The 25736-nt window shown below is 39.8% G+C and overlaps 1 protein-coding gene across 1 annotated transcript; it reads left to right on the top strand.

The window, feature by feature from the left end:
• The first annotated feature begins 22536 nt into the window (after positions 1–22536).
• On the top strand, positions 22537–24044 carry LOC126614561 (protein SENSITIVE TO PROTON RHIZOTOXICITY 2-like). The gene has a single exon (XM_050282214.1). It carries the CDS (start codon positions 22699–22701, stop codon positions 23932–23934), a length of 1236 nt encoding a protein of 411 aa, XP_050138171.1. The 5' UTR covers positions 22537–22698; the 3' UTR covers positions 23935–24044.
• The last annotated feature ends 1692 nt before the right edge of the window (positions 24045–25736 follow it).

The raw sequence follows: 25736 nt of genomic DNA, 5'->3' as shown, positions 1-25736 counted from the left end.
AGAATGGCGTCGGTTGAGGGTATCTGTCGTACTTCTGCTTTCTTCTCGGGCTCGCTCGGGCAAGCCTTTGTCGGGCAGATCTTGGTCGGGCAAGACACACTTCGGGCAAGGCTCGTCGGGCAGTTCTGAAAGAGAAGGACAGAGTTAATTTGAAAGGGTGCCTTTGTGGGGCCTTAGGTGTAGGCCTTAAGGCTCACAATCAAGATTAACTTTGTCGTGCTCAGGCGTGCCACTGCCATCTTCAGTATGGCAGATGTTGAATGGGTGTTAAGCTTTGATTGAATATGTATACGCCTGAGAAACCAAGTTAGATATAACAGGTGCCTTTGTGGGGCCTTAGGTATAGGCCTTGAGGCTTCCTGTCAAACTAAACCAGCGCTTGGATGTATCATATTTGGTCTTTTATGGTTGCCAGAGTTTTATCACTATTATACCTTTGATTATCTGAATCCAAGAGGTAGGACGAACCCAAATGAGTGCCTTTGTAGGGCCTTAGGTATAGGCCTTGAGGCTTCCCATCAGAGTTAATCCTTATACTCGGACCAACTAGACCGCAACATGAAATGAAGCTAAATAGATGCCTTTGTGGGGCCTTAGGTGTAGGCCTTGAGGCTTTCTATCAGAATTCACTCCATGCTTAAGCCTTTTCTACGAATCAAGATATAATAGCAACAAAACGGAGAAATAGATTGATTACTTGCGCCCCAAGTAACTTCGGACTTCTCGCTTATCAAGGATTGTCGTGGATGGGTTGAGTCCACATAGAGTTCTTTTTTATGCCTTGAGGCCAAGGACTTTTAAACTGATCTTTAAATTACATGCCCGCCGGGCTTAAGACTTAGATCTGATTTGAACTCTGACGCGATTCAGATCGGATTCAAGTGCTGAAGACTCATTTTCATTATGACTTTGCTAGAAATAACTTGTATATAACTGGGAATATATAACATGTTATTGTGCTTTTAAAAGAAAGAAAAGACAAAGACAAAGCAAAGATAGTCGGGTAAGTTTGAACCTTATCGGCCAAGGCTGAACTTCTTACAAAATCTATCTTTGTGGCTCTGTCAGAGGTCTGAAAGCTTTTAGAGGGGTTGACGGGGGAGAAGAGGATACAAAATGAATCGATACCACCATGAACAAGGTAGCAGAGCTATTACAGGGGTTTGGGAAGGTTTATCCCGAATGGGATGAAGGCTTGTGCTGACTACAGCTTCGTTGAAGGCAAATCTGGCTTGAGCAGAGTTTTGGCTTTTGTTTGTTTGTTTGAGTGTCTCTAATTCTGTCTTCTCTTCCTCCTTTTATAGACGACTTCAGCTTGGGTTCCTGTAGCAATAGCGGTGCCCGAATGCGGTTTGGTGATGACTCACTAGCTTTTTTACATGAATGCCACCAATAAAGTACTTTATTGGGCTGTGTAGTGACTGAATAGCCTACCCCCTGTGGTCTTTGAGCAGGTAAGCAGGTGGCCTTTGTAACTTGTGCCCAGCCGAAAGCCTCTTTCTTGCCTCCTAAGTTTTCCTCTGGGCCTTGGGTTTGGGCCGACTTTCTCTCTGGCCCAAAGTTCAGATTTTATCCCAAACAGTGCCCCCTTCAATTGATGTTAAGGTTGGGATCCCAAGCGCCAACATTAAATGAATAACAGCATGCGTGCCCTTTGAGCTTCTTGCGACCTTTAAACTGCCTTCTGGTTCTCTATAAATTCTGGCTTTGGAAACCCTTTTCAAATCATCACCTCTTCTTCATTTTGGTCTTCACCCTTCATCCACCTTGAATCCTTCCGTCTCCCCACTGAGAAATGGGTTCCTCAGGTTTTGAGTGGAGTTTCCTGAAACTCCCCTTTCGTGAGAAAAAAGAAAGTTTTCACCTGATGATTGCTACCTCCAACACCTTTGGTCGATCACCCCTCTACCTCCAACACCCTTGGTCAGGCGGTCTCCTCTTGATGACTGATCTTCCCACAACTTGTGGTGATAAGTCGGGCTTCATCATCATACATGGTGAAGATCTTGTGGGAGGGTCCTCTACCAAGCTCATGTTGGCCGCACAACCCGATCACCTGATTGGGTTTCAACCAAGAAGATAGCGGGAAACCAGTTGAAGACACCAACACTTTCAGAGAGGATCAAATGTAATACATAAGATTTGGTATCTTGTAATCTCATCAATTTGTCGACATGAAATAAGTATTTTTATCTATTTCTGCATCTCTGCCTTCTTTAAATGTTTGGATGAACAAAATACCGTATGTGAATTTCTAAGGTCCGTCTCACTCTGCTCCCTCTTCGATATAGCAATCCCTAACATCCCATAATGTAGGACAATATTTCTTCAAGAATTTTGCATTAATAGGGTGTTTCTGCTCGTTGCCTTCGAGGTCTGCTAGATAATATCCTCCTTTGTTCAAAACCCGACTAATAATAAAAGGACCTTCCCATGTCGGGCTCCATTTCCCGAAGCCACGCAACTGAGCGCCTAGCGGGAGGACCGCTTTCCACGCTAAATCTCCTTCCTTGAAAGACTTTAACTTCACCCTTTTGTTATAAGCTCGGGCAACAGCAATCTTTCCTTCTTGAATCTGGTTCAAGGCTTCAATTCGGGCTGCATCCAGATCTTCAATACCTTGACACATGGCTTCGATATATTCTGCACTATGCAACCCAAATTGGTTTTGAATTCTTACGGAACTGACGTTGATTTCCATAGGAAGCACTGCATCTTGCCCGAAAGTCAAGGCATAAGGAGTCGTGCCTGTCCCCGCTCTTTTAGAAGTCCGGTATGCCCACAACGTGTTCCCTAGCATCTCATGCCACCTTTCTGGACTATCAATCACCATCCTTTTAATAATGTTGACCAAGATCTTGTTGCTAGCCTCTGCTTGCCCATTTGACTGAGGGTAGTATGGACTGGATTGGATCATCTTTATTTTGTACTTGCTTGCAAACTCTTCAACCTCCTTTGAAATAAAAGATGGCCCACGATCCGTTACTATAGTTTCAGGCACCCCATACCTGTGCAGGATCTTGGTCTCAATAAAATTCTTGACCACGGCTGAAGTTATGGATTTTACTGCCGATGCTTCTACCCATTTGGTGAAGTAATCCGTTGCCACAATTATGAAAGTATGTCCCTTACTAGAGGCCGGATAAATCTGCCCGATGAAGTCCATTGCCCATCCTCGGAACGGCCAAGGCTTGACCACTGGATTGAGAGGTACTGATGGTACGTGCTGGAGAGGTCCATGTCTCTGACATTCTTCACATCCGCGGGCATAGGACTTACAATCTTTTTCCATGTCGGGCCAGAAATAACCATACCTTCTGAGTAGCCATCTCATCTTTGTTCCCGCTTGATGTGCTCCACATATTCCCTCATGTACTTCGGCCATTACTCTCATGGATTCCTCTAGGCCTAAGCATTTTAATAGCAACCCATCTGGGGTCTTTCTCAACAGATTTTTTGTCCACAAGACATACTTGGTTGCTTGCTGCCTGTTCTTCTTACTTGTGGGTGAAGAAGGATCTTTCAGATACTGAGTAATAGGTGTCCTCCAATCTTCCACCTCGGTCACTAGAACCATTACATCCAGACTGAACCTCCGATCTAAGATAGAGGGAAGGTTTCTTGTTTGGATCTCAACATCAACACCATACTTCCTTTCTTGCATTGGCACTCCTGAAGCTAGTTGCGCCATTTCATTGGCTGCCAAGTTAGATCCCCTAGGAATGTGATTGACTGATATCTCAGACTCCCACAAACTCAGCAGTTGTGTTGCTGCCATATAGTACCCTGCCATAGTGATATGTCTGCATTTGAACTCGCCATTTAGTTGATTTATCACTAACTCTGAATCACCAAAGATCTCTACTTCAGTTGCCCCCAAGTCCATCAGGATTTCCAGGCCGATAATCAATGCCTCATACTCCGCCCGATTATTGGTATTTTCTTGATAATCAAGTAGGAAGGAATAGTAATGATAAACCCCTTGAGGGTTTATAATCACAATTCTAGCTCCTGCTGCCTTCTGAGTGTAGGATCCATCGAAATATAGCTTCCAAGGTGTAATCCAAAGACCTGCTACTCTCCTTATCTCTTGCTGGATCCAATATTCTTTGCCCGAAACATCACTTCTTGGTGGGATCCATACATTAGCAACTTCTAAACTTCCCGGGATATTGATTTCCTCGCTTTGAGACTCCTGATGTTCGGTCAGGAAGTCAGCAATTGCCTGGCCTTTGACTGCCCTCTGGGGTATGTACTGAAAACTGAATTCTGATAATGCTAGAATCCACTTCCCAATCCTCCCTGCTAGCATAGGTCTTGACAACATATACTTTATCACATCTGTTTTGGCGATAATGTGCACATGACAAGGTAGCATGTAATGCCTTAGCTTGCTGGCAGTAAAATATAGAGCCAAACACAGTTTTTCCACCGGAGAATATCTTGTTTCTACCTCGGTCAGAATTCTGCTGAGGTAATACACAGCCTGCTCTTTTCCTCCTTCATTATTCTGGGCTAGTAGACTCCCAATTGATCTTTCCAATGCAGAAATATATAGTTTCAATGACTTTCCCCTTTGAGGTGGCACCAGCACTGGTGGGGAAGTTAAGTAAGCATTGATGCTATCAAATGCCTGCTGGTGGGTTGGCCCCCACTCAAAATTCTCCCTATCCTTCAATCTCAGTAGCGGAGTTAGTGGCTGGATTTTGCCCGCCAAATTGGCAATGAATCTCCTTAAGAAGTTGATTTTACCTAGCAATCTCTGAAGCTGTACTTTGTTGGTAGGTGGAAGTGACTCTAATATTGCTCGAGACTTATTTTTGTCCACCTCCACACCTCTCTAATACACCAAGAATCCCAAAAAATTGCCCGCTCTTACTCCAAAAGCGCATTTCTTTGGATTCATCTTCAACTTGTGGATCCGCATCCTCATCAATGCTTGCTTGAGGTCCACGAGATGCTGCTCTTCTGTCTTAGATTTCACCACAATGTCATCGATATACACCTCCATGCTTTGGCCAATTAAATCATGAAAAATGGCATTCATTGCCCTTTGATACGTGGCGCCTGCATTTTTGAGCCCGAATGGCATGACCAGATATTCATATGCCCCTACATGACCAGGACATCTAAAAGCTGTCTTATGAATATCCTCTGGCGCCATCTTTATTTGATTGTAACCGGCATTTCCATCCATAAACGATAAAACTTTATGCTTTGCTACAGCATCTATGGATAAGTCAGCCATGGGCATGGGATATTCATCCTTTGGTGTGGCGCTATTAATATTCCTATAATCAACACAACACCGTACTGCTTTTGTTATAGCTTTTAAAACGGGTACAATGTTGGCTAGCCACTCTACATATTTGGCTGGTCTAATAAAGCCAGCTTTCACCAGCCTTTCAATTTCTTCTTTGACTTTTTCTTCTATCTCCTTTGACATCCTTCGTGGTGCCTGCTTGACAGGTTTATATCCTTCCTTGATGGGCATTCTATGTTCCACCAAGGCTGGGTCTAATCCTGGCATCTCGGTGTAATGCCAAGCAAAACAATCTTTGAATTCTTGCAAAAGAGAGATAATCTTGGCCCGATCCTCAATCCTTAATAAACCGCTGATTTGAATTGGTCTCGGATCCTCTTCTGTGCCTAGATCAATAACTTCCAATTGATCCTGGACTTCTGGAGGTGGCTTATCAGGTTCTGCACACAAAAATTCAACGAACTCCGGGTTCTCGGGCAGACCGTCTGGCTCGTCTATATCGTAGACGCATTCGGCCATTTGAATGGCCTTATCTAACTCCTCTGTGCAAGATTCTTCCTCATTTTCCTGCTGGCTGGTAGAAACTTTCCCCTGCCACTCCTGCTCTTCTTTATCCAAGAGCTTTTCTTCCTGTCTTCTTCCCTTTCCATACACCAACAGTCTTTTAATCAGGGATCTGACTGCCATGACCTGATCTTTCTTCTTTTGTTCGATCATTGATGGTATAGAGAGTTTGGTATAAGACAGGGTCTCTCCCACTCCTCCTTGGTAAGGAGCATCCCTTGTTCTAGAAGCTTTCGGGCCGTCACCTTGGTAGGGCGGCCGTTCTCATCAGCTCCTAAACATTTCAAAATTCCCACGTTGGGATTGTAGAAATTTGCTTCTGCAACATTAGCTGAGGGGAGAAACGGCCGTGATTCGGCCTCTACCAACTCCCAAAAGCTTGATCATTCAGTACTTGCCTCGTGGTATACAGCCACTTGTTGATGAAGAGTAGAAGGTATGGCTAAACTTTGATGAATCCAATCTCTTCCAAGTAGGGCCCCGTAAGTGGAAGTGCAGTCTACTACAAAGAACGCCAACATTATTTTCTTGGACCCCAGATCTACCTCCAAAGGTAATATCCCATGAGTCCTGGTGATGGCACCTGAAAAGCTCGAGACTGTAAGGTTTGTGGGAATAAGATCTTCAGTGCTTCTCCCCATCCTCTTCATCTGCTTGGCTGGCAATATGTTAACAGCCGCTCCTCCATCAATCAAAATTCTTTTGAAAGGTACACCTTCCAGATGAGCTGAAACGTATATAGGCTTCAGGTGGTTGGCCAACGAAATACTTGGGCGGCTGAACACCATTTTATCTGTGTAAATCCGTAGGGGACCACCTTTAGGTACTTTTGAGGATTCAACCTTGCCTGAGTCTTCCTCTGTAACTACCTCCACATTGACGTGAGCCATCATCGGCTCAGTTGTTAAATAATCACCTTCCATGGTAGCGGGCTGGTCAGGCCTGGCGCCAAACATGGCGGATAATACATACGTCATGTTGATGTGGAAGTTGCTGGGTTCGAGCAAGTCCTCCTTCTTGCTCCCAATGTGATCCATGAACTCGTCTAACCAGGCCATTGCATCGGCTGGTAGTAAGGGCTCTGGTATCCCTTCCTGTTGTGGTTGATTCATGTCTCCGTACAGCGCTTGCTTTGGAACTTCACCAAACGGATCCAAAGGCAAAAAGGTTGGTCTCCTCTCAGATGCAACAGTTTCCTCATGGGTGGGCCCTGGCCTCCAACCAGGTGTTGGCATCATAGTCAGATCTTCCTGAGCCCTTCTTAAGATCCTATACTTGCCAGGATGTTGGCTTTGTGGCACATGATTCCCCATACCCTCCGTCTTGCCATTGGCCCTTTCTACTTCCTTCTTACTTCGCCAACGAAGCTGACTACTACTTCCAGATGTTGCCCTCTCTGGCTTTTGATTTTTTGAGGCTTCAGAGGTGATGGGGGTCATCAGGGAATTCATGTAGGCTTTGTGCTGCCTTTGAACCCTTCTGACCATGGATGCTCCCATTGGTCTGGTGGGCTGCCCATCTTTTCCAACTACATACCATTTCCGCCCACGATATGCAGGAGTTGCTTTCTTAACAGGATTAGCTATCCCATCAGTTCTTCTGACTTCCTTCCCCTTTTGGCCATTTTGAAGCTGCTCTGTACTTCTTTGAAGTTTGGCTTCCATGTCCTCTGCCTCGTCAGAAACTTCATAGTTTCGAAACTCGTCAGAAACTTCATAGTTTCGAAACTCGTCAGAAACTTCATAGTTTCGAAATACTTCTGACAACACCTTGGGTTGGGAATCACCTCCTAAACGTTGAAAAACGCTTCGGGAAGTATTTTTTCTTGTTGCCTGCTTAAGCCTTTCGCGGGCTTCTCTTTTAATTAACTCGTGATCAATAAGGACTCCAGCTGGGGGAATCTCGAGTTCACATTCACACTGGCATTTACTACACATAACCAGCCCTTTGATTATGGCAGCCTTTGGGTACTCGGATGGTTTGCCTATCCCTTCCGTAGGTCGTTTGGCTAGTTTTCCTTCTTCTTCTTCCCTTATAATTTTCCCTTTTCCTTTCTCTGCCCAGGTCATGTTGAGCATGTTTACCGGGGCTTCAGAAAAGGGCAACACAGGGTTGACTATGACTACCTCATCTGGTTGGGTAGTCATGTGTCTTTCTCCTTTGGGAGGAGCCAAACCTGTCTCATTTCTAGAGCCTAGGGAGGCTTCATTCAGTCTCTGTAGCATTTGAAACAATGTATTCTGTAAATCTTCTGGCATGTTTATCTTTATCTTCAGATCAGAGGATCCCACCGGGCGTGCCAAAACTATGTTCGTCGCAGGAATCTCCTGGCGGACGAGCACACAGCTCCCCTGGGAGAATGGCGTCGGTTGAGGGTATCTGTCGTACTTCTGCTTTCTTCTCGGGCTCGCTCGGGCAAGCCTTTGTCGGGCAGATCTTGGTCGGGCAAGACACACTTCGGGCAAGGCTCGTCGGGCAGTTCTGAAAGAGAATGACAGAGTTAATTTGAAAGGGTGCCTTTGTGGGGCCTTAGGTGTAGGCCTTAAGGCTCACAATCAAGATTAACTTTGTCGTGCTCAGGCGTGCCACTGCCATCTTCAGTATGGCAGATGTTGAATGGGTGTTAAGCTTTGATTGAATATGTATACGCCCGAGAAACCAAGTTAGATATAACAGGTGCCTTTGTGGGGCCTTAGGTATAGGCCTTGAGGCTTCCTGTCAAACTAAACCAGCGCTTGGATGTATCATATTTGGTCTTTTATGGTTGCCAGAGTTTTATCACTATTATACCTTTGATTATCTGAATCCAAGAGGTAGGACGAACCCAAATGAGTGCCTTTGTAGGGCCTTAGGTATAGGCCTTGAGGCTTCCCATCAGAGTTAATCCTTATACTCGGACCAACTAGACCGCAACATGAAATGAAGCTAAATAGATGCCTTCGTGGGGCCTTAGGTGTAGGCCTTGAGGCTTTCTATCAGAATTCACTCCATGCTTAAGCCTTTTCTACGAATCAAGATATAATAGCAACAAAACGGAGAAATAGATTGATTACTTGCGCCCCAAGTAACTTCGGACTTCTCGCTTATCAAGGATTGTCGTGGATGGGTTGAGTCCACATAGAGTTCTTTTTTATGCCTTGAGGCCAAGGACTTTTAAACTGATCTTTAAATTACATGCCCGCCGGGCTTAAGACTTAGATCTGATTTGAACTCTGACGCGATTCAGATCGGATTCAAGTGCTGAAGACTCATTTTCATTATGACTTTGCTAGAAATAACTTGTATATAACTGGGAATATATAACATGTTATTGTGCTTTTAAAAGAAAGAAAAGACAAAGACAGAGCAAAGATAGTCGGGTAAGTTTGAACCTTATCGGCCAAGGCTGAACTTCTTACAAAATCTATCTTTGTGGCTCTGTCAGAGGTCTGAAAGCTTTTAGAGGGGTTGACGGGGGAGAAGAGGATACAAAATGAATCGATACCACCATGAACAAGGTAGCAGAGCTATTACAGGGGTTTGGGAAGGTTTATCCCGAATGGGATGAAGGCTTGTGCTGACTACAGCTTCGTTGAAGGCAAATCTGGCTTGAGCAGAGTTTTGGCTTTTGTTTGTTTGTTTGAGTGTCTCTAATTCTGTCTTCTCTTCCTCCTTTTATAGACGACTTCAGCTTGGGTTCCTGTAGCAATAGCGGTGCCCGAATGCGGTTTGGTGATGACTCACTAGCTTTTTTACATGAATGCCACCAATAAAGTACTTTATTGGGCTGTGTAGTGACTGAATAGCCTACCCCCTGTGGTCTTTGAGCAGGTAAGCAGGTGGCCTTTGTAACTTGTGCCCAGCCGAAAGCCTCTTTCCTGCCTCCTAAGTTTTCCTCTGGGCCTTGGGTTTGGGTCGACTTTCTCTCTGGCCCAAAGTTCAGATTTTATCCCAAACAGGGTCGAAGCATCTGGGTTGAGAGAAGTCTCATGTTGGTCAATGTTTTGATGATTAGCTCGCTCCTCATCAGGGATACCCATGTCGAAGAGAGGTGACCCTCAGTGTTGGGGGCACTCGGATGATGGTTGATGTTCACAGGGGCAACAAGCTCGCGTGTTTGAGTACGCCTAGTTTTGTGGAGCGTCTCAAAGAGCTTTTCATACTGCTCCTGGAGGACCTCATTCTTCATTGCTATCTTATTGTTCTGAGCTTCTAACTCATCGACTTTAGCTTGAAAAATAACCTTCTTTCCTTCATTCTTTCGTTGCTTCGCACTAGGTGCAAGAGGGGTGTCATTGTGTGTGCTGTGGCTTCCTTCGCTCTCCATGTTGGAAAGGGATGCCTGGTCAAAAGAGAGTGTACGAATGGTGGAAACCACCTTGACAAAGCTGAAGAGAGTAGGAATAAGTGTCATTTCCCATAGACAGCGCTAAATGTTAATGCACAAAATCAGCGAGGACTTTGGCACAACAGAAAGTGTTAAGTTTGTGACCTTCACTAGATTGCTTCGGTCACTAGTATGGATAAGTAAGTAAATGGATAGAGATAGGGAAGCAAACACAAGATGTACGTGGTTCACCCAGATTGGCTACGTCCACGGAGTAGAGGAGTTCTCATTAATTGCGAAGGGTTTACATAAGTACATAGGTTCAAGCTCTCCTTTAGTGAGTACTAGTGAATGATTTAGTACAAATGACATTCGAAAATATTGTGAAAGAATGATCTCTATTTATAGAAGAGAGTTTCTAGTTTCATTCTGACATTGACACGTGTCGTGTTGTGATTGGCTTCTGATGTTGACACGTGTCGCATTATGATTGGCTTCTGATGTCGACACATGTCGCGCTGTGATTGGCCTCCTGGTTGGAGGGAAACTCTTATGGGTCCTTGACGATATAATGTTGACCGGTGCTCAGTAGTTTCGGAATTGGTCAAGTATGGTACAAACATGACCTATCATTCTTACATTGCCCAAGGTAACCCTGTTGTGTTACAAGTGGAAAACGAAGCGTACTGAGATGAATGAAATAGTGCAATGTAATGCATGCCTTACGACATAAAGTTTCTCTCAAACGCCCTGTAATTGATTGCAATATTATGAATGTGGTTAATGTTTCTCCATGGGGGTTTTGATACAGAGATTTACATGTGAATTCCTAAAGAATTACATGGACTAGTTCAAATAGTTTCAGACACTAAACACCCTCTCAACTCGTTTGAGGCTTACACTTTATGGATTGAAGCAATATGACGGATGTGGTATTCCTGTCTAAGTGATTATTTGATCAGTTAGTGATATGAAATTATGCCATTGTGTATTATTTTAAGAAGTCTTATTCCTAATTGCTAGAGTTGCAGTTTACGTCGACAAGATGAATCTCACTAAGACTCTTAAAGAGTTTGAGAAAACTGCCTCGCACCTGAAGAGGGAATATGAGATGAAGGATCTTAGGAAAACTTGTTTATGCCTTAATCTGAAGTTCAAGTGTTGTTTTGATGGTACTTTGGTCTACTAGTCAAACTATACCCCTAAGGTGTTACCTTTGAGTATACCTATGATCTTCCATACTTCATATACAAATAAGACCTTTGAAGAGGTTATGAAATCTGAAGTTTAGATCTGAGTTCAACTTTGCGCTTTGTTGTACTTACTCATTGCATTAGAAAAGACATCTCATTCATTGTTGATATGTTGGTAAAGATGTAGCACTGCTCATACACTCAGCCACTGAAATGTTATTAAAGATATTTTTTTTCTGCTACCCTAAAGGTACTATGGATTTGGACTTATCCCAACGCATCTCGAGCAGATCTGACCCCTCTAATCCTCATAATGATGTTTGCCTTGTTTGTTATGCTGACGCTAGTTAGTTATCAAACCCACACAAGGTACATCCTTAAATGGTTATGTCATTATTTTTTGGGATATCGTAATATCTTGGAGGTCCACGATATAGACCTTAGTTGCGAAATCTTTGAATCATTCCAAGGCTCACCACAATTCCCTACGCCATATGTGAGACATGGTTGATATATCTTGTTGAGCATATTTGGAGTACCTGTTGTTTTCATCCATTGTTGAGTCCCAATAACAACCCATGAAGACTATGCCTCATGAATCCACCTGACCAAGACATGATTCATTAACAAAGTCAACACCAAGACATATTGCGTCTACATCACATAAGAAAAGCATTAGGACAATGAAGCCAAGCAATCAGATCCTAGAGAACTTTGCCGACCTCTTTAGGACGTCACTACTGAAGTTTACCTTCCATAAGCTTGTCCGAGGAATTGGTATGCATAACCATTCATATGCAATGCTTGTAGTTTTCATTTGGAAGTTTTTTCAAACTCAATGAAGTATATAGAAGTGTACTCACTTGATCTTAATATACTCTTTTTCCCTATGATTATGAGCATTTTTTCTACTAGGTTTTTGCTACCTAACTAGGTTTTGACAAGGCACCTAGCTTGAGCTAGTCATACCCTTATGAGCTCTTATACTTGAGTCCAGAAAACGTATAGTTTTGACTTAATGCAAATTCTCACGTTTCTCCTTAGTCTATAGGTTTTTATCCCACCTTGGGTTTTACCATGATGAGGTTTTGTGAGTTTTACCTTTTATGCATTCTTCCGTTGATTTGAAACTTGCATTCGCTCATCATGTCGACGACTTCACCAACTGAACTTACTTCATTGATGAAAACTTGATGCGTCACTTACTTGAGTATTTACAAATTCAAGGGGGAGTGTTGCAACCCTATAGTTTAGGAATGTGATTGCGTAAATCCTAGGAAATACCATATTTTATCTTTAGATACTATCCTATTAGAGTTATAATCCTATTGGGATAAGGAATTTACCTTCTGATCACTATAGATAAAGGCACAATGGGGTGAGAAATCACACCTCAGAATCCACCCAATTCTCTCTATGTTTGTCGCACCTTCTCTCTCAGTCTTTATATAATTCTTCAGTCAAATAGGCCTATAACGTGTACCAATTTTTTTTATGAATGTACCAATGTACCATTTTATGGTAAAATGTACTTTTTTTTAATGTAAAATGTACCAATTTGCATGAATATACCAATGTACAATTACAATTTACAATACACAATCCAATGTACCAATATTTTTATGAATGTACCAATGTACACATTTTTTATGGTAAAATGTCCAATTTTTTTATGTAAAATGTACAATGTACTACCTTTTTATGTACAATGTACAACTTTTTTGTAAAATGTATCAATTTTTTATGTACCTCTTTGTTATATGCAAAATGTACCAATTTTTTATGTGCCACATTGTACATACATTGTACATTTTACAAATCCTTTCTTAATTCATTGGGTTTTCATGCGAAGACAAGGAGAAATTATTAGGCAGTACTATACTACCACGTGACAGATACTTCCATTTAAAATGTGACTTGTGGACTATTTATTTACAGTTGGATTTATAATTTGTTTTAAGGAATACAAATCAAATATTAATTAAAAATAAAACGCAGATTATAAAAAATAACCACCCATCCTTAACTCCCATTTAACACCCAAATTGATACTCTTTTTTAAACTAACATTGATTTCCATTTCAGCCACCATTCTTATCTTTTCCCCTCTTTCTCTATATAGATTTCATCTAGGATTAATCTCTTAAAAAGGAAGAGGAAATGACCGAACTATATCGATAACATAGACTGCGGGAGCCTTTTCGACACCATTGACGACTTCCTCGATTTCCCAAATGGCAACGTTGAGTCTGCCTTCCGCCCCCGTTGCAACGCCACCTTCAACTCCTTCCTAATAAAATTATAACTTCAGTTACCCATTGATCGATGGGGAGTTTGCTATTAATCTCTCATCAACTGGGAGTTGCAAGGAGTGGAAGGAAAGGAAAGGGAGAGTCGACAACCATGGCAACTAGTGCCAGGCAGGTGGGGTTGGACCTGTGGAGGTTGAGGACGGCTGGGGATCCGTCGGGGTTCGAAATCTAAATGACAATAAATGTAAAATTTAAAATGGAGATAAGGATGTCACTTAGTACTACGTTTTAATGATATTCCTCTTCACTTGTAAATGAGAGGTCTTAGGTTTGATTTTCGCTAAAGGCGAATTTGAACCACATTATTACTAGTGTATTGTGAGGCTAAGGATGGGTACATAAATGGGATTCAATCTGGGTATTAAATGGCATTCAATCTAGGGCTGTTAAATTTTATAATTTGTGTTTTTTATATTTAATTTGTAATTCATTAATTTTTTTTAAATTCAATTGTAAATAATTAGTCCACATGTTACATTTTAAATGGAAGTATCATGGATGGCGTGGTAGTACAGTACCACCTAATAAGGTAATGAGTAACTCAATTAGTTTTTTCATCTACAAAAATTTTACTTGTAGATGATATCGTTTGTAGATAATATCTTTTGTTAAAAAGAAAAAAAATAAAGATAAGGATGGGTACATAAATGGGATTCAATCTGGGTATTAAATGGCATTCAATGTGGGGCTTTTAATGAGATTCAATTTTAGATAATATCGTTTGTTAAAAAAAAAATAGAGATAAGGATGGGTACATAAATGGGATTCAATATGGGTATTAAATGACATTCAATCTGGGGTTGTTAAATTTTATAATCTATGTTTTTTATATTTAATTTGCAATTCATTAAAAAATTATAAATCCAGTTGTAAATAACTAGTCCACATGTTGCATTTTAAATGAAAGTATCATGGATGACGTGGTAGTACAGTACCACCTAATAATTTGTCCAAAAGAAGTTAATGAGTAACTCAATTAGTTTTTTCATCTACAAAAATGAAACAGAAGATATCAAGTTGATATCAAGTTTCCATTGGATTAATTTTGGGGAAGTTTTTACAATACACAATACACAATCTATAACTACACAATACACAATACAATGTACCAATTTTTTGCTGTAAAATGTACCAATTTGTTATGTAAAATGTATAATGTACCAACTTTTTATGTCAATGTACAATGTACAACATATTAGCCACTTAGTACTATGATCTAGTGATATTCCTCTTCACTTGTAAGTGAGAGGTCTTAGGTTCAATTCTCGTCAAAGACGAGTTTGAATTGCATTATTGCTAGCCCATTGTGAGACTAAGCCCACTCCCTCCTCCTTAGTGTAGATAATATTCGTTTGCTAAAAATAAAAAATAAAAACAATACATGTACAACATTTTATGTAAAATTTACTAATTTTTTTATGTACCACTTTGTTATATGCAAAACATACCAACTTTTAAATGTAAAATGCCCATTTTTTAAATGTAAAATTTATTCACCTTTTTATCCATAATGTAACGGTATTTAAAAAAAAAATACAATAAAGTTTTATTTCGAAAAAATAAAAAAAATTTATCAGATTTCGTACAAATCAAATTGAAGAAAAAAAAATTAAAAATTCTTGTTTGTTTGAAAATTAAAAATTAAAAATTAAAATTCTTGTAACATAAATCCTAGAATTGGTATGATTGTTTATTCCTTGGTAGATTTGATTTACTCTTTATGATGGTGAGTATTTCGTATTAGAACTTGTATGACTTGAAAAGTAAGTTTCTCTCTCTCCTTGATTTACTATAAATAAAGACACATGAAAAAGGAAATTAACATCCCTAAAATTCCACAATTCAATTTCTCTCTATGTTTGCCGTTTTTTCTAGATAAAAAAGGCCACAACACCTTATTAGCACGCTCATGTCATTGAAGTAAGGAAGTTATGCTACAAAACAGTTCACAAGATATGTCATCGCAATCTAGGTTCTTCTAAAACATGGTCTTAATTGTCAATATTTTTTAGCCTGATTGCATGAAACCCCATTGACCAAAGAGCATGAACCCTAATTTTGTGATTACTGTGAGATAATGATATTTTGGGCCATGACACATGGAGAGAATGGTGGAATTGCCCAAAACCCATAGAGCGTAGTCCGATAGGATAAGCTTAGGCCTATTAAAGATATTACTTGTCTCCCAAGTAAAGAAAACCCTAGTTAAAGTTACATTAGGATATCTTAAGATTAGACAAAATAATCATAATCCTAGCAAGATTGGGTATCTTATCCTAGATTTCCTCTTAGATAGTCTCTCGATTTGATGAAGATTATTATTCCTACAAGAACTCTTAAGATCCCTATAAATACACTAGCCTGGGTGTTTATCAGGAGGACATCTAATTCTCTCTAGGCAAGAACACCAATCTCTGTCATGAACGATCACTTTATTCTCTACAAGACAATCATAGACAAACACATATCCCTTTACCTATCTTTCTCTCAAATGTTTACACACTTATTCCCACTATGCCTAACATGGGCCCTTATGCCACAGTCTATGATTAGACACGTCTATAGAAAACTCATCTCACAATGCCTCGCCATAGGTTATTTGTCAAGGATGGTTCACACCATTCTTTCATAGAATTAACGTGGTTTGATTCTCCTTCTCGGATATATGTAGGCATTCGTTTCCAGATTCAACCACCTCCTCAATCAACCCCATTCTCCCCTCATCGGAGATCATGGACTAGTTCGGCTGGGTTCTTAACTCCGTCCACGGATGTGAGCGAATTTGGTTCCAACAATTACCAAATTATATATTCGAAAAAAAATTATTGTTCCCAATTATTTTATTACTGTTATTATGATTGTGGTGAATTGTAAACGTGTGAATAAGAAATGAAAAGGAAAAATTATTGTTCTCAATTCGCTCTTACAGCGAGAAATTAACTCGTACTTCGATTCTACTATCCACCTGTGGAAGTGATCGAAAAGGTGGCTAGTCGAAGAGGTTTTGTTTACCTAGATAGATGATAATAAAAACAACCATGAGTTTACTGTCCTAATACAAAGTTTGCTCCTAAGTTTCTTCGGCTTAGGTAATCATTGTTAATTAGTCTATTGGTCGCCCCGCTAATTAACGTACATATGTTATTTTGATATTGTTCGCTACCCTGAAGCTGTGAACCGATGTTCTGGCATAAGGGTATCACTCCCAAATGCTAGTACATGTGTCCGGTATCAGGGATCATACCACCTGAATACTAGTTCACAATTCCTGGATATTGGACAATATTGTCAATTAGTAGCGCCACCGTAGGCTGATTACATATTAGAGCCCGCTCGGGTGGTTAGTTTTAGATTATTGGTAAGGAACTAGTCAAATGAGGTGGGTTTGTTGATTCTAAGGAAATTGATTACTACTTCTGATATCTGTGTTAACCATAGGTATAACAACTCGTACTCTCTACTCATCGAAATGACGAGTACAACATCGAATGAATTCTGGGAACTAGTATTGGTTGAGATGCCCTAAGGCCAGAAAAATGAATTTGCTAATAATCTACTTTAGAACAGACTTAAATGTAAGTCGATTTTCCTCCTGAAGAATCGAAATTATAACTAGCATGCTTGAGAAGATTAATGATATTGGGGACCAAAAGTGATTTTCCCCTGGAGGTTCCCCCCGTCGAGTGCTACTACTTTAGTACCAGGTTGTCGCTCAAGACAATTTGGAATCTTGGCGAAGTAAACTTTGAAGGAATTCTAATTGATGGTATGCTATCGGATGTTGCCAAGGAATCAAAGCTATTCATGGTTCCTAACTTGGAATGGTTGGTAGAAATGACTAGATGGTAGTGGGATTGATTGGTAAAACTCAAGTGGCATACAATTATCAATACATTAGCCTTGCTTCAGGACCATCAACTTGTCTCAATTCGAGATTTTTCCTTGGCAAGGAGATTCTTCGTTTAAAAATTTAGAGGTGGCCGCCAAAATGTTCCTCTAAAAGGTCGATAAGTCGACTAAGTCACTCAAAACTTAAAAAAAGTTAACACATTCTTTGTACTCGATGAGGTGGCAAGATTCGAAAATTAGGCTTAAGAACCGAGAATGCTTACGTCACGCGTGTGATGAACGCAATACGACCCAACTTATGCTCTGATACCAAACTGACACACCTTGACCCGTAATGTTCACTTGGACTTCGAATCAAGCTGTGCTGGCCGACACTTGGAAGGTGACGAAGCCATAAAATGTAGTGTAGTGGAATATGTGAATAAATTTAAACCTAAAAGTGCTTAAATATAAGACTGCGCTTGTGCCTAAATATAAGAATTTTACCATCGGAGGTAACCATCTATCCCAAGGTTTTTCCATGAATCCTCGTTGGTACGAAAGTTCAACTACTAAAACCTGGAGGGCCGAAAAACAAGGGTGAGTGGCCTGAAAATAAAGTTTTATAAAACCTTTTGAAAACATTGTAACCACTATCCATAAAATTAGTATAGTTTCCAAAATACACATGCTACGTATAGTATAGATATACTTACTGTAGCCTGCAATAATTCAAGTACTTATCGACAATATCAAATACTCAACCGTAATATCAAGTTCTCCATAGTAATTAATTACTCATCAATATTCTCAATTGCTCATCAATAATCTAATGCTCATTAGATTCTCCATCAATCTATACCTGCACACGAGTTCATTCAGAGATATTTTGACATGAACATGACTGGGTGTAATATACATACGCTCTAGTGCTACAATCACGTGAAGATTGGCGCTATTCACGGTCACATACGAGTCTGAGTTGCCTATTGCAACATATACGATAGGACTGGCACCTATTTGGATCTAAGGCGAGCGTACGGTGTGGATGTAAACATACACGTGAAAGACTGGCCCTGGCCCTGGGTGACCACTAACACCAGGTGCAGTAGTGATGAGCAGACTACATAAATATAATCATACCATAATGATTCAATAATTCTAGTCAACATAGTAAACTTAGCTGCACATTTCGTAGGATTTGTGAGCACAAAAAATTCTTGAAACGAAAGAGACAAGAACAACATGCACAAAATAATATTTGTATTTGTGATTTATGGATTACAATCTCTCTCTAATTTGATCCTCTGATTCGATCTCCGTAAGGTGTTGATTTGTGGATGTACGATTGATCCAGGGGCCGTCGAGGCTTGATCTTGGATGAACGGTTGAAAGTTTCTTCAAGTGCCGTTGAGGCTTGATCTTGAATGACGGTGATGAACGGATCTTCAAGGGCTTTTAGGCTTGATCTTGAAGAACAGTGATGAATAGATCTTCAAGGCTTTTGGGCTTGATCTTGAAGAATTGTTGATGAACGGATCTTCAAGGGCCTTTGAGGCTTGATCTTGATGAACAGTTGATGAATGGATCTTTAAGGGCTTTTGGGCTTTATCTTGCAGAACGGTTGGATATGTGGATTTGTTGATGTTGTTGATCCAAAGGGCCGTTGGGGCTTGATCTTAGGATGAACGGATGATGAACGATGAACGCTTTCTTCAAGGGTCGTCGGGGCTTGATCTTGAATTGGTGGAAGTTCCTTTAAAGGGCCGTTGGGGCTTGATCTTGAAGGTGGATGATTGTTGATCCAAGGGCCGTCGGGGCTTGATCTTGGAAGAACGATGAACGAAGAACGAAGAGGGTTTTCTTGATTCTTCAGGAACCTGGATGCTTGAGAGCTTCGAAGTTTCAGAGCTTCAGAGCTTCAAGGTTTTGGTGTAATATGAATTGGTTAGGAATTGGTTATGAATTGGTTCTGAATTCCCCCCAAATGAATGCATTGGCTTCCTATTTATAGAATTTTCCAAGGCCTAATTTTGAATATAATATGCAGATGGAATAAATCGTTTTTGCCAGGTGTTGACATGTGTCCTATTTGATGACTTTTCCGATTTATTTTGATTTTTCGTTTAGTCACACGCTACGTGTAAAATTTATGTGACACGTGAGCGTTGAAATTGTAACTATTGGTCAACATTTATTTCACCGAAATTTCGATGTCTACAGGATTATTTTAGCATTTCACAACAGTACAACATTTCTTATAACGTTATTTAATCATGGCATTCATATACAAATTCATCATTAGATGTATATATGGAAACTAAACAAACATATATATATATATATCATAGAAAATACCCGCTCACAGATCATGTCGCCGAGTCGAACCCGTCTCGTAGCATCGAGAGTCTTTGTGATCCATTTCGCCCAAAAACGAAACCATTTAGATAAATATAACGTGCTAATGAAATTACGCGTTTTCATACAAAGTATGGATAATAAAGGAACTATCCTACAATGGTCGAATTTCGAAAAACGGACGACGGATTAGGAATTAGCGCGTCGAAATACGCTAAGGAGGGTCCACAACCTTACATAAGCCAATCTGAAACATCCGCCCATGGATTTCCGATCCGTAACTTCCCAAAGTTCACACTATTCTTTTAGAACAACATACTCAAACTTCTTTACGATCCAACGGTTGGATCTCATCCAATCACAAATTCAAGTAACGGTAAAAGTTTGATTTAACAAACTTTAGAAATTCAATTTGGGAAGATCCATAAGTTGGATTTCCGATCCGTAAGTTCCTAATGTCCACAAATATTATGTACTATCATGTATTAAAGTTTGGTGCCGATCCAATGGTTCGATCGTCCAGAGCCAACCAGGCGGTCCACTACGAAACTATATTAAAACATTAGAATTTCACTAAACAGATGTCAATTATGGGATTGGAGCATCAAATTAGCCTAAGATGGTCAGGTGGGGTCTCAGCCCATGCACCGCCGCACGTGGTGGTTTCCAGCGATCGAAAACCCATTTTTTCGACTAACTCCAAATTCTACCAAAATTTATAGGAAGATAGAGCTCAATAATAGGAACAAGTTTCATACCTGCCACGAAGTCCAAAAGTGGACAGAAGATAGTCAATTTTCCGATAAAGCTGGCGGGTGCTTAAAGCTTCTCGGAGTCAATTTGTCACCAATGGTGGTCCAACGAAGCTGGTTGGGATTTACCCCTGGGATGATGGGCTACAAAACCCAAGTGGTGCAATCGGCCATCACTTTGCCAATTCACCGAAAAAAAAGGGTGGCCGGAGCGCTATTGGTTTTCATCGGATTTTGTGGCCTCGCACCGCCACGTACAATGGTTAATCAAGGTGGTTTTTGGTTGGGTTTTGTAGAGGGGAATGAGAGCTTCAATATGGTGGTGGTGGCGTCGAAAAACTCCATCGGAGTTGGCCGGAATCGGCGTTGGAAAATGGGAGGTCGCGAGGGTCAATTAGGTTGCGAATTGGGTTGGGGTTTCTGGGGCTTTTGGGTCAGTTTCCTCATATGGAAATTTCCTAATTTGGCTGACTAATTATAGAGACTTACTACTAATAGTAAGTTCACATGTCTAAAAGGTCTCACTACTTCTGAGGCTCGTAACTTCTCCGTTCTAACTCGGAATTAAGGTCCGTTTGCGTACACGTGTTCGTATCGATGAATACATCGAGAATACAATAAAAATAACAGTCCCTTCGTGTCACGAATTGACTGTCAACGAAGGTCAACAATCTCGCCTAAATGGTATTTTTCACTCTTTTAAAATTAATAAAATCATAAAAGTAGAGACGGGTTGTCACAACTCTCCAATATATTATGTGTGTGTGTATATATACATGGGTACGTTCATCAAAACTAACCAAAAAATTATTGTACCAAAACATGGGTACTTTTAAAAAAAAAAAGGATATTAGACGTAGTAACATTATTGAATTTCTTCTATTAAACTTGACATGGATGCATTCTCAAATCAACGAATTATAATGCATCCATATAAGTTTATATAATGGATTAGGAAAAAGATTGAATGAATTTTATATAAAAAATGGGTACTTTATATAAAACAAGGTACATTTCACATATAACAAATTGGAATATTTAAGAATGAGTATTTTTTTTTTTAACATACGATATTATCTACACTAAAGGGAGGGGGGTGGGTACATTTAAGATTACAAAAAATTAAATTTTTTTATGAATGGGTACATATAAGATTAAAAAATTAATAGGTACAAACTTAGTCTAATTTTATTTTTTATATTTTGGAAATGTTTTGAATTGAAAATTAATTTGGAGCTTAATAAGGACACAAGTATTAAAACCCAAAGTCAATTACTAATTTAAAAAAAAAATTATGTAACTGACATGTAATTCATTAATACATTAATGCTATGGACTTTGATCAAAATCTAAAACTCATAAGGTCTCAGTCAATAAACATTAAAAATTAGGGATTGGATACTAATTTTGTCTTCTTTTTTTTACTTGATTTGAATTGAGATTTGATAATTGATTCAGTTTTAATGAGTCATATGTCATGTGTGCAATTTGTAAGACCCATAATGTGCACATAAACTCTAATGAATCAAAATTTAATTTGTTGACTACTATTTATTTCACCGAAATTTTCATGTCTATAATATCTTTCTTACAAAAAAATTGGAGGAACCCCTATAAGGCTATACGAAAAATAAATCTAGCTCTGTAGCCCTTCAACATGCAAGAAATAACCTAGTAGCTGGCTATATAGGCTTAGCAGGCAATTCATGCAAGTAAAAAGATATGATAATAAACTTACGGAACCAAGAACATTATTAATTTATAATATTATATACTTTTCTATCTCTGCCCAAGGTCTTAGCTTGTCCTAATGTGAGATTAGTGTGATCATACGAGGAAGGTCGCAACTGGGGAAGATCAGTTGATTCAGTTGTGACCTAGAAACTCCAAGTTGACTTTTCTCGATCGCTGTCTCTTATCTTAGCTAGCTTACGTAATATTATATTTCTGAAAGCGTATATTTTTTTTCTTAATTCATATAGACCCTATATAATTAATCTCTAGTTGTGCACTAAAACCAGTATTTAACCTTTCCCCGAAAAAGATCTGGCAACCACTCTGAGGAAACAATATTTCAGTCTCAAAGGAAGGCAGGTTGGAGAAGAAGCGAAACCGAAAGAAAATGATTTCTGAGGCTCCATCTGATTATCTCCAACCTATGTTACAACAACAGCACCACCAAGGGTTACAAAACTATGAAGATCCTCATCGGGTTTCATCTTTTGTACTTGAACCAAACTCCCCGACATCGTCGTCGGGCCCTGAGAATCACTCAACCTCTCTCCTCTACAACCTCTCAGTTCTCAAAGAAAAGGTTCATCAAGCCAAATCACTAGTCAGCGTCCTCATCTCTCCGGACCATCATCAAAGTCAACCCCATGAATCAACCACCATCGCCGTGAGCAATGTCATACAAGAAATCTTGGTCACGGCTTCTTCGATGATGTTCACTTGTCAACAGATGGCCCTTGGTTCCGCTACTACTCCAGGTAACAACATCAACATCACTACTACTAGCACCACTACTGCTCAAGGTCTTAGTGATCATCGTGATCATAATCGCACGTCGCAAACAAACTTTGGCATCGGTGATAGCAGTAAAATTGACCCATCGGCTTTCTATTCAACTCATGAACAAACAATCGATTGGTTTAGCTATAGCTTCAATGATTGTACCACTAGAGATACGAGTACTAGTATTGTCAATCATTGTAGCCACAATGACAGGTATGTGCAAGGCAAGGAATTGCCTGTTTCTAGGAAAAACTACGACATTATTGAGCTTGATGTTTCTGATTTGTTGGCTAAATACACCCATTACTGTCATGTTTGCGGCAAAGGGTTCAAGCGTGACGCGAATTTGAGAATGCACATGAGGGCTCATGGGGATGAGTACAAGACGAGCGTTGCTCTAAGCAACCCCTTGAAGAAAAATAACAACAATAACGATAGTGCAGGAGGCATAGATGGAAACACAGAGAGTTCGACGAAATTGCCCAGAAAGTATTCGTGTCCGCAAGAAGGGTGTAAATGGAATCAAAAGCATGCGAAGTTCCAGCCTTTGAAGTCTATGATTTGTGTGAAGAATCACTACAAGAGGAGCCATTGTCCCAAGATGTATGTGTGCAAGAGGTGCAACAGGAAGCAGTTCTCGGTGTTATCTGATCTACGCACCCATGAGAAGCACTGCGGCGATTTGAGATGGCAGTGTTCATGTGGTACAACATTTTCAAGGAAGGATAAGCTGATGGGGCATATCGCCTTGTTCACTGGGCATATGCCGGTTATGATAACTTCTTTGACAAGGAGTGGGAAGGTTGATCAGCAAAGCCATGGATCGCAGATGCAATTGGGATGAATCTTGATGTTTGATATGTACATTCTAATCTTACGTGTCAATGAAAATGTTTAACTACAATAATTAGCAGTTTGGTTTGTGAGTTTAGCATACACATTGTAATTAATTAAGCGTACTTATTTATTCTAGTTCTGAAACTTTCGATTCAATTTTCAAGGAAAAAATCTGTACTGATCCCAACCTGTGTGTAGTATTAGTTATTAGAATTGGGAAACCTATTCAGATGGAAATACAAAGCAATTTCTGAAACTTTTGAAATCGGAGTATATGTTCAGTTGGAAATACAACGCAATCCGATTATTCTCTAATTCAATATCCTTAATCACATTATTAGGTACATATAGTTTATGAAAACTGATAATTTTGATTTTTTTTTAATTCATATGATTCAACTAAGACGTATTGGAATACCTTCCTAAATCGGCTCAACACTCCGCATGAAGATTCTTGAATCATATCGTAGACTATTACCCTTCTCTTACTGAAGGTTAAAGATTTCTTATATCGTACGCTCACGAACATTTGTGAACAAGTCAAGGACCTCAGTACAGTGCATGGAACACGCGCGTGGTGGAGCATGGCCAATTGTCTTGCACAATGACGTATCCACACGACAATTGTGGTGTCTCAAGTCTAAGAATTACTTGCATTATTGCAACTCTTAAAGTTTCTTGCTTGATGCTTGACATGTAAGTGAAATTCCATACAGCATCTCTCGATTGATCCGTGAGTGAACTCACCCTCTATTGAGCACTTATACACTTGTCTTAGTATCCACACACAAATGGCTTGAGATTAGTCCATTCTCCCTATCGAGTAGAATTAGAGTGTACTGGTCTTTCTGGATTATCAATGTCCATTCAATAAGCCTATGATTGAAAGCAGTTTAGTGTATGATAGTTGGATAGAAGGTCTCTCAAATCTAACTACTTTAATTCATTGATTCACTTTTCAAACGTAAAACGACAAATGAGATAACCTTTACCAATCTTACAATTTGATTAGATTAGTTTGATTAATCATCTGTATTTATCCTAAAGATTGCCACTAATGATTGGTTTGTAATTAGGCATACATCTAACAAGAGTAGAAGCTTTTCAAATAGTGAAAATTTTAATTCCTATCAAAGATAGTCACCAAATTGAATCTTCTCTATTTCCTTCTCTTTAAATTTGGAGTAGAATTCAATCTGAGCACAATTAACCTTTTATCTAAAGATACTTGATAATGGTTTGAACTACTTTCGTTGCCATAATTAGTTCTCTAGCATGTTGTTTACATGAACGAACACAAATTAGTTTTCTCAAAATATTACTTCACAACTACTTTCGTGTATTAATTTTTCTGGATTATCGATGTTCATTTTGAGAGGAACGTCACTGTCTTGTCATTGAGTATGGCTAAAGCATGCGTGCAAAGCAAACAATCCCAAAACAAGCTCCAAAACCTTCAAATTTTCCACACGAGGATCCATCGCCAGGCTATGCTATGGTGCCAAATGATATGGACAAGGGAAATGCTTAAGAATGTTAGGATGCCAGATGGCATCATCTTGTGGTGACAGTTAGAGTGGGTATTAGCATAAATAGGAGATTGTAAAGATAGAAAAGAGTGAATGAAATTGTATTGTTTGTATTGTTCTTCTGTTACTCTCTCTCTGTGCAATTGTGGAAGATGTAGAGTAGGGTCCTAACATTGGTATCAGAGCCTAGGTTTCCGACGCTGCGGAGGGGGCGACCTGGAAAGGGCTACCTTAACGGGATGACCAAAGGGTGCACCGCCGTTAAGAGTGAAAGCCACCA

The sequence above is a fragment of the Malus sylvestris genome, chromosome 3 (assembly GCF_916048215.2).
Source record: "Malus sylvestris chromosome 3, drMalSylv7.2, whole genome shotgun sequence".
In the NCBI taxonomy this organism is placed as follows: Eukaryota; Viridiplantae; Streptophyta; class Magnoliopsida; order Rosales; family Rosaceae; genus Malus; species Malus sylvestris.
This window is presented reverse-complemented; position numbering and strand designations above follow the sequence as displayed.